This window comes from Triticum urartu, chromosome 3A, assembly GCF_056163025.1.
Source record: "Triticum urartu cultivar PI428250 chromosome 3A, HENAU_Tu73, whole genome shotgun sequence".
Classification (NCBI taxonomy): Eukaryota; Viridiplantae; Streptophyta; class Magnoliopsida; order Poales; family Poaceae; genus Triticum; species Triticum urartu.
In genome coordinates, this window is record NC_141875.1 from 468,768,523 (window position 1) to 468,778,921 (window position 10,399).

At 53.2% G+C, this 10,399-nt stretch overlaps 1 protein-coding gene across 1 annotated transcript; it reads left to right on the forward strand.

Annotated features, from left to right (window-relative positions):
• The first annotated feature begins 4,188 nt into the window (after positions 1-4,188).
• On the forward strand, positions 4,189-10,031 carry LOC125544434 (IAA-amino acid hydrolase ILR1-like 2). The gene is made up of 4 exons (XM_048708130.2): positions 4,189-4,860; positions 5,066-5,191; positions 8,727-9,041; positions 9,136-10,031. Exons 1-4 carry the CDS (start codon positions 4,204-4,206, stop codon positions 9,661-9,663), a joined length of 1,626 nt encoding a protein of 541 aa, XP_048564087.1. The 5' UTR covers positions 4,189-4,203; the 3' UTR covers positions 9,664-10,031.
• The last annotated feature ends 368 nt before the right edge of the window (positions 10,032-10,399 follow it).

The following is a 10,399-nucleotide window of genomic DNA, read 5'->3' on the forward strand; positions in this document are numbered from 1 at the left end:
CTCCTCTAAGGAGGCGTGGGCACTCGACGACGGTCATCATGGTCGAGTCGGTGATCATACTGCTCGCGTTTTCTGTACTGATCCTGTCGGCGCCCACGTCCTTCACGCCGCGGAGGCGATCTTGGGCTGTGAGCCGACTGGACTGTGTCCGCCATCACAGACCTGCTATGAATCCTATTCCGCGACTGAGATACTGCAGTATTCTGTTCTCCAGCTGCTCGAAGCAAGGCCCGGATCTGCATCAAACCCCTGCCTGCCTTCGACTGGGAAGACTGGATCGACTCTGCTATTCGGGCTGCGGCTATGAGATTTTGGATCGAAGTGCGGTATACCTGAGTTTGAAGCGGAAAAAGCTGCCGTCGACTGGATTCAGGGATCCGCTGCCGAGCACGCTCGTCAAGTGCATGCTGCAGGTTCTCCAGTCGAGTGCGCTCAGCCAAGTTGGCCAGGCGCGCTTCCTCCAAGGCCCGGGCCTCAGTGGTTTCTCCAACGATAGGAGTGTGAAGTGCATCCATGTTGCGGCGGCGAAGCTCTTCCCTCCGCTGCGAAGAAAGGGGCTCGGGGCGGTACTCCTCGTGGACGCGCGACGGGTCGCCGCCGCCATCGCCACCGTTGTTGCGGGGGAAGCCAGGAGGACTAGGTGGTCCGTCGACCATCAAGACTTCTGTCGCGGGATCGCTGCTGTCACATTCGGATGCGGGCTCGACGGAGCCAGTCGAACAGGGCGTAGAGAGTTTCGTCGGGCTCGATTGCCATGACATGTGAGGTGGCCGACTGGCGGGCCACCGCGTGCCTCACCCACCGCTGGAGCCGTGACCGACTGAAACACTTGTGTCGGCGAGTGGCGGGGGATGAGGACACCATAGGAACCGACCGATACTGGGTTGACGGTTGCCAGAGAAGGACGCCGCGGACGCACGCACGAAAGTGTGTCGCCCCGCGGACGGGGAGCGCATCAATGTCGAGTGGAGCTTCTAGGAGCCAGGCGGAATCGTCGGCGATGAACACGAGCGCGCCGAGATGGATCTCGCGGCCCTCAACCAGTCCGCCGATGGAAACCATGATGATGAAAATCGGAAAAATTGCAACTCCACCAGAAAGTCGCTAAGACACCTGCCCCACAGTGGGCGCCAACTGTCGTGGATCTAAGACTGATAGTAGAATGGGGGTAGGTATGAGGAGGCAAGATCCTAGCTATGGCGAAGTTGTACACACGAGTTTTACGAGTTCAGGCCCTTTACGGAGGAAGTAATAGCCCTACGTCTCGGTGCCCGGAGGCAGTCGACTGGATTATGTGAGTGTGTGTTTATAGGGGGTGCCAACCCTTGTGCCAGTGGAGGGGGGTGGCTTATATAGAGTGCGCCAGGACCCCAGCCAGCCCACGTTACAAAGGGTTTAAGGTACATTAAGAAAGGGGCGTTACTGGTAACGCTAGTAATTAAGTGACATAAATGTCTATTAAGTCTATGAAGTAAACGTCCGACTGTTGTCGTGCAGAGTGACTTTAGGTCTTCTGTCCGTCGAGTGATAATTGTTGCGGTCGAGTGACCTTAAATCTTCCGAGTGGAACGACTTGTAGTCGAGTGGATGATGCTATCCCTTGAATGCTTCTGGTTTTAAGATGTCGTCCTAGGGAAGGGTGTCTAGGTCAGGCCTATGACCCTATCCTAGATACATAGCTTCGTCACCTGGTGAAAATGTCGGCGAGTTAGGTCAACTCCACCGCGCGACCCCATTCCGTCTGGCCCCGTCCTTTTGACGTAAAAGGGACAAACGAGGCGGCCCAGCGCGTGACGGTCCGGACCCATCTGGTTTGTTTTGTGTCTGCGCCGACCCATTTAAAACGCAAACTTGCGCTGAGTTTGGGTCGCGGCGGACAGCGAACGGACGCGCGCCTGTCCGCGTCGGGGCCGCATGGTAGGCGGCCGCCTACCTCCCACCCGCCAACATCAATGCGCACGCGCAGGTGGCCCCACCTGTCATCCGCCCAGCGAACGGTCGTCGTACTTCTTCAAATGGGAAGCCGTGGACCAGTCGCCGTCCACACTTCCCACTCCGGCCCCTCTCTGCCGCCTCGAAACCCGACACTCCACAAACCCTAGCCGCTCCCCGTCCTCAAACTCGCCGGCCGGCCGTAGCCATGGGGCTATGGAACTATGGCCACAAGGGGAAGCATGACCGCTAGGCCGACTCCTCCTCGGGACGCCGACGCGGCTCCATGAAGGAGGAGCCCGCATCACCACCGCGCGCCTCGAGTCGAGCCCCCGCGCCTGCCCCCTTCACCATCGCCCCTAGGGCCGCCGGCGAGCGTGACCGACGGTACCTGGCCGTGGACGTGTGCTGGCGGTACTGGGAGACGAGGACGCCGGTCCCGTGGAGCGACGTGCACCTCCCCAACAGCTGGCACCTCTCCGTGGACCGGGTCCCGATCCCGCCAGTGCCGATGAGCGGCCGTGCGCAGCGCGATGAGATCGAGCGCCGCCGCCGCCTCCTCCCCGACGGCCTCTACTACGACCAGAGGAACGCCCTCCGACTCCGTGCTCTGGGTACACGTGGCTCCAGGACAAGCACGACATGCGGCGCGCGTCCTACTTCGCCGGCACGGTGTCGGGGCCGCGGTGGCCATGTCGGGAGGTGCGCGGCCTCACGCCCACGCTGTTGCCTTCCCCGTCTCCGTCGCCACCTCCACCTCCTCGCATCACAGCGGAGGAGGAGGCCCGTCTCATGGCGCGTGTCATGAAGGACTCCATGCGCACGCACGATGAGCGCCAATGGGAGGGCCTCGAGGAGATGACGGCCCTCTCTGCGGTCGGCGACGTCGCCATCCCCGAGCTGGAGATGGTGGCGAAGGAGGAGGTGATGGAGGAGCCGCCGGTAGCCGCGTTCCACCCGGGCCTGATGGGCCAGCACTGGAGCTGGTCGTGCACGGCTCCGGAGATGGCGGCCGCCATGGGGGAGTGGACTGGTGCCCCACGCCGCCGCGGTCACCGGAGCGGGACGCCTCGCTGCGGGAGGATGTGGTGCAGGCACCTGCCACTTTCCACCACGTCGCCCCCTGCACCACGGATCGCCGGCCCACCTGTGGACGCCGCCGGACTACGTCGACCTCGTCAGCGACGACGACGACACCGGCGGCCACTGAAGACGGCGACGGCCACGGCAGGAGCGCGCGGGTGGCGTTTTTTTTATTTTGTTTTTATGTAAATTATGGCACTGGGCCGTTTAAGTGAACCGTGAAACTGGGCCGTTTTGTGGCCGTGACCCCTAAATTATATCTTAAGTTTTTTTAACTGCGTTTATTTATTTTTTTAGGCATTTTACTTAAGTTTTTCTGTTTTTTTAACCACGTTCACCCCGGACATGATTTGGGTGCGGCCGCGTGTTGAACAAAACTATGACCCAAGAGACAGACGCGGACATGGGCGAACCCATTGCTGCCACAAAGAGATAAAATCCAGCCAAACCGGACGTCCGTTTGAAGTCGCACGGTGGAGTTAGGCCTTACTGCGGTGGACGCCATGGTGCTCGCGACATCTTCCGTGAATGCCCTGGACTGGACAGCTGCACTGCGCACGGTTGTGATGTCATGGCGCTGCATTTTCGCTGCGAGCCTTCACATCTGGTACGGGCAACGAGATAAACGTGACCAGCCCTGGCAGCCTGCCACTATTGTGGTCTTGTTACTGATGCTGTTTCTTAGTGTACCCGGGTCAGACTAGGTCTGGTCTAATCTAATCTGTACTATCTGTTGTACTGTGATTTCTTGGCAGTAGGCATCATCGTCTCAATAATTCAGGATAGCTGTGGTTTCCTCTCTCGCAGATTGAAGCGTCTTTTCGCACCAGCTTGTTGAGGCCCCATGGGAACCCGGACATGTCAACTTCGTTGCAAGTGCCGGCGAAGTTTACCAGGCACGATCGACCATGACGATCGCTGCTTGAAGCCGGTTCGTCAAACTTCACAGTCGCCAGCTTGGCCACGAGGTCACGCGGAGGATGTGGAGTGAGCATATCCGCGCGTTTCGATCGTATTGAGCTGGGCTATAGTGGTTAGCCAGTCACTCACAAGTCACAAGGGAGACATTCAATTTGGTTGGGCCGTGTCCCGCCACGAGTCCACGACCGACGACGGCCGGCCGTGGCCGAGCTCGCACGAACGATCTCGTCGTCATTTCGTCAAGCTCCCGAGCCTCCGACGACGCCCATGGTGGATGGCGATGCTCCGTCCATCCATGGCTTCCCTCACACATGTGTCGATTTCGCCGCCGCGGCGCGCCGGCACGTCGCCCTCAGGCACGTTTGCCCCGTGCGCAAGATAGGCGCGCACAACTACCGTCCGCTTCACGGCAGCACCCGGCGAAGAAAGGAAGAAAGAAACAGGGCCATACAAAAACGATATACGTCGCGGTCGCGCACGCGTATATATGCGCACCACACGCGCGCTCGGCCTCCACACCCACCCGCAACGCAAGCCGCCGGCCTCGGCTTTGTTCGTCCTCGACCGATCGCCACGCCGCGCCGCCGTCCGATGGGCGTCCACGCGCGCGCCGTGCTGCTGGCCGTAGTCGCCGCGCTGTGGTGCCGTGCCTCGGGCTCGGAGGCGGGCGGCGCCGACGTGCTGAGTCGGGCGAAGCGGCCCGAGTTCGCGGCGTGGATGGCCGGCGTGAGGAGGGCCATCCACGAGCGGCCCGAGCTGGCGTTCGAGGAGCACGAGACGAGCAGGCTGGTGAGGAGGGAGCTGGACGGCATGGGCGTGCGGTACGAGCACCCGGTCGCCGGCACCGGCGTCGTGGCGGCCGTTGGCACCGGGCGCCCGCCCTTCGTCGCGCTGCGCGCCGACATGGACGCGCTCCCGCTGCAGGTGCGTACGTGCCGCGCGGTCCCTGCTGCCGAGGCCACAGGACTTTTCGCGCCCATGCTCTTGCCACGTTTCCTTGCCCCTCGGCGTGCTTCTGGATTCCGAAACATGCGGCGCTTCAGTTTACACTCACAGTGCATCAGAGCAACAAAAGAGTCGGGCATTCCCGCACCGAGTGAAACCCCTGGCTATGTTTGATCCGTTTCAGGAGGAAGTGGAGTGGGAGCACCGGAGCAAGGTGGGCGGGAAGATGCACGCCTGCGGCCACGACGCGCACACGGCGATGCTGCTGGGCGCCGCCAGGATCCTCCACGAGCACCGCAACGACCTGCAGGTCACTGCCCCTCCCTCCTCCTCCTGCTGCTTGACTACCATGAACAAACTGTCACCAACTCACCATGGAGCAGTCAGCTCGATTCTCTAGCTGCCAACTGCCTCATTCGAAACCATTAATCAGCTAGCGTTGGACTCGGCCGCTCAACAGATTTCGCACGATGGGCCATGCGCGGCTCTATTCAGAAACAGTTAGCGGCAGCACCATTAGTTTGTTGCGCCGTCCTTTTCCGGGCGGATTCCTCAGATATTTCTGTTCCAGGCTCGGGCAAGATCACTCGCTCTCATTTCAAAGGCCCCCTCGTCCTCTCCATCTCACCGGTTTTGTTTCTTTCGAGCAACGAGACGGCCTCTTTTCGACAAAGAAACAAAAGATGATCTAGTGTCAAGATCCGCTTTTGTCTCATCGAGCAGCCCTTTTGAATTCCCAATGGTAATGGACGGGATGATTTTGTAATCATTTATCGTGGACCATCCTCGAGCAGTCGGCCTGCACTGCACCGCTGATTATAAACTTTGACGGAGCACACTTGGTAGACCGTCACGTAGCATTTTCATTGGGACACGTCAGACGTCTCTTTCAACCTTTGCAGTGACCCACGGGCTGGCGTCGAGGGAGTCTGTGGGTCGAGGAGGGCCACAAGAAGCTTTGTTTCTTTTCCCGCGGCTTCGGGCAGTGTTAGCTCGACCAACGGGATATATTGCAATGATCTTGACTTGGCCAGGAGTAACTTATACTAGTGTCATGCATATGACATTAGTCTAAATTACTATCTTCATAGTATAAAGTAACATAATAGTAGTGTCATAAAGGACTTCATTAATTAGCTTGTAGACTCATCTTGTCTTGGAAAACGCTATGTTACAGTAACATTTTATGTTACCACTTTTCATTAACTACATGCCACATAAGTAAAAAAAATTCGGAGTGCGCTATATTACTTGCTAAGTTACTCCCATTATGACTAGCCTGAGGCAGCGGTAGAAGTGGCAAGCTTAATTTGGCATGGCATCGATTCCAGAGGTTTTGTCTCTCCTAGTGAAACAGAGTTACATTATTAGTGTCACTAGGATACTGATTCACCAAGTGTGTGTTTTCGAGATTCTCATTGTCCACCCATAGCTCCTTGCAAAAGCTTCTTGCAACACCCACTTGATCCTTTCCACCCCAGCTGCAATGCTTTTTTGCCCTTTGCTTTTCCGCACATGCCCCAATAACTGATATCATGACAAACATTATCACTTTTAGCTATATGTAAGTTGCCCTTTTTTTAATTTGGGTTGGTCGAATCTTTGTCCTTCCATTCTTTGTGTCAAGATTTGTGTTGTCTTTTTTTTTCACTGTTTCATGATGGGTTGGACTGAATTTACGACAGGACCTGGTCTGGTCTTAGTCAATTTTCTTATTGGGCTTGAAGCTCGTTATCTGTTGCTTGTTTTTGTTTGTTTTTATGTGTGCTCGCCTTTCTTTTTCTTTTCAGTGCGATTTTTTCATTTTTTTCTTTTTGGGTATTTTTGGTTGTTGGGTGAGTGTAAGTGTAAACATGTAATTACTGTACAATATGGATGTTAATTACACTAGAATGTGAAGATTTCACTATTCCATGTCTATTTTTTCATATTATAAAAGTGCAATTTCTGTTCAAATTATGTGCAAGATTTTTTTTTCTTTAAGGCAATATCAATGACACTGATTCATTTTTTCTTAGAAAATGGCTTCTTTTTAATGTATGTGTATACACACAAGTACTATACAATATGTGTGTGAATTCTACTGGAGTGTGAAAATTTCACTATTATATGTTAATTATTGCATATTATGAATTGTGCAATTTCTATTTTTGTTTTATTTGTTTACGCTATTTCTTCTTTAAGGGTAATAACAATGCCATGAATCCATTCTTCCTTAGAAAACCTCACTTTTATTTTTTGCGATAGTAAAATTGCACTCTTTATATGCTTGTTCTTTGCATATTACAAATAGTACAATTTTAGTGCAAATTTGTATGTATTTTTTTTCTTCAAGGGTAATACCAATCCCACTAATTCATTATTTCTTAGAAAATTTATTTTTATCATGTATTAGTTTTTATTTCATTAGCTTTCTTTATGGGTAAAATAATGCCACTAATTCATTCCTTCCTTGCAAATTTGCTTTTTAAAAGAAAAATCCACTATCATGTACTTTTTGCATATTATGAAAAACATAATTTATGTGCAAAATTTATTTTATTTTTCATTTTCTTTCATCTTTAAGGATAATATCAATGCCACTAATTCATTTTTCTTAGAAAAGTTAATATTACATTTTTTATTTTTCTTGTTCATTTAATTTTTAAGGTGACACCACCACATGTATTAAATCTTGTATATCTAAATAGCTAGCCTTAAATAAATTATTTCTCTCGACGTGCAAGCATGCTATCTGACCATGCAACATGCACAGAAAAAAAACCATCACAACATGAAATCACACATATAGAAAACCCCACGTCAAGTTGCAACATATATATTGCAAAACATTTTCCCAACAACGTGCTGAGTATCAACAAATACCATCAAAACCTCAGAGCCCCAATCGAAGGCTAGCCCCCACCAACCTATTTCTCTCAACATGGAAGCATACCACCTCACCATGCAACAAGCATGAAAAAGACCCACCACAACATGCAACCACACACAGGGAAAAAACCCCACCTGAACATGCAAACACAAATGATAATTTTCATTCTACCACGCTGTTTATATTTAATGAATATTTTATGTTTTATGTTTTATGTCACTCAAAATCGACTAATTATTCGGTCTCTTTTTTCTTAATCAAAGAGTAAACCACTTGTTGGACGAGAACGGACGTTTGGCTCTCGGTCTCCATGGAGGCCATTTTTTTTGCAAAATTTAAACTTTTCGGTTTCAGAAAAATCTGAAAAAAATTGTGCAAGTAAACAAGTATGTTATGTGTATGTGTGTAAAAATTCAGGATGAAATACATTGAAATGCCACCTGTACAAAAAGGACAAATCCATGGGCTGAAAGGATGAATAGTATCTTGTGTTAAAAAGCCCCAGATTTGTCTTTTTTGCACAACCCTCATTTCAACACATTTTGCCCTGAAAAGTTATACACATGTGTGTTATGCCTTTATGTATATCTATATTTTTTTTCAGAATTTTTTGAAATGTAAAAACATGAAATTTGATGAAATTTGAATTTGGAGGGCGAGCTCCAAAGGCAATTTCCGTTGTTGAACACGCTATAAAAAAGTAACTGGCCCAGATAAGAATTTCAAGCGACTGCCCATTAGTTGGTCCAAAACATTGTAGATCACTTCAGCAGGATCTGTAGGAAATTTACTATCAAAGCAAATCATATTTCTAATATTTTCAATTGTTCAGCGTACTGTTGTCCCGAGAACAACAAATTCTGCTGAGACTTAAGGAAATGAGTCAATCCCAGTTAATTTCAAACCATCAGTGATAACAGGGGCATCTACTATCTTTCAAATGATTCACAAACTGGCTCTATCTTTGTGGCAGGGGACGGTGATCCTTCTTTTCCAGCCGGGAGAGGAGGTGGGAACCGGGGCCAAGAAGATGGTGGAGGCTGGCGTCGTGAACAACGTCGAGGCCATCTTCGGGTTCCACGTCACCGTGATCCTCCCCACCGGCGTGGTTGGGTCGAGGGCCGGCCCGCTGCTAGCCGGCTGCGGCTTCTTCGAAGCGGTGATCACCGGGAAGGGCGGCCACGCCGCCATCCCCCAGAGCAGCGTGGACCCCGTCGTGGCCGCCTCCAGCGTCGTCCTCGCCCTCCAGAACCTCGTCTCCCGGGAGGCCGATCCCCTGGACTCCCAGGTACGCACCACGCACACGACGAGCTCTGTTGCTCCCTCCTGACGGCAATGGCGATATGGCATCTCCGACTGAGACATTATTACTGCGGGCGCAGGTCGTGACGGTGACGAGGTTCCGGGGAGGCGGCGCGTTCAACGTGATCCCGGACTCGGTCACGATCGGCGGCACTTTCCGGTGCTTCTCCAACGACGGGTTCATGCGGCTGAAGCGGCGGATCGAGGAGGTGATCGTGGCGCAGTCGGCAGTGCACCGGTGCGCGGCGGCGGTGGACTTCCACGCCGGCGGGCGGCCCCTGCTGGCCCCGACCATCAACAGCGCCGGGCTGCACGCGCACTTCGAGGCCGTCGCCACGGAGATGCTCGGCGCCGGCGGCGTCCGGGGCGCCATGGAGCCGTGCATGGGGAGCGAGGACTTCGCGGCCTTCTCCGAGGCCGTGCCGGGCTCCCACTTCTACTTCGTCGGGATACGGAACGAGGCGGCCGGGTCGGTGCACGACGCGCACTCGCCGCACTTCCTCGTCGACGAAGGCGCGCTCCCGTACGGCGCGGCGATGCACGCCAGCCTCGCCATGACGTACCTGCAGCGCCGGCACGGGCGCGTGGACTCGCACGAGGAGCTGTAGCCGCGCGCTGCTGCCTGCTGGATGAGGCATGCGACGAGTTGCGATGCGACCTCGGCCGGGCAAGGGCTGCGCGCGCGCGCGCGCTCTGCGGCTCGAAGAACCCAAGTTGCCGCGGCGATTATCACCGTCGAGTACTCTCGTCGGGAGTCTGTTGGGATGCAGAAAAACAAGTCCTCGTAGGATTGCTGAGTGGATGATTTTGCTGCCCGGCGCGCCCGATGGAAAACCGGTCAACTTCGTGCAGAAATTATGCGAAAAAAGAAGGTGTCGATAATCGTTTCTTATGAAACTCTGAAGCCATAAAAAACTTCACGAGATTGACAAAGTCCCTGAGCGTGAGCAAGAGATTAAATCCATACGGGGACCAATACAGAGAGCATGATTAGTAGAGCAAATTCTGACAAATATCTGAATCAATACACATAAACTATGTAGCACATGAAAAGAAAAACACAGCCGACACTAACAGCATCGACTTTCTCAAAAAAAAAACAACACTAACAGCATCGACGGGTACACATAGGAAGACTATCAAATCAAGGAGGTAGTATAAACGAACAACGCGCAAAGATGACGCAAGAAAAGCGGCCATCTTCACCCTGAAATCCGGCATGGAGCGAGCCTGTGGACACGCGCGGCAGCTGCGACCTCGGCCAGCTCAGTGGCGCATGCTGCCAACGAGGAAGGCCACGGCCGGGCAGAGCACGGCGGCGAGGAGCGACGAGGAGACAGCTGC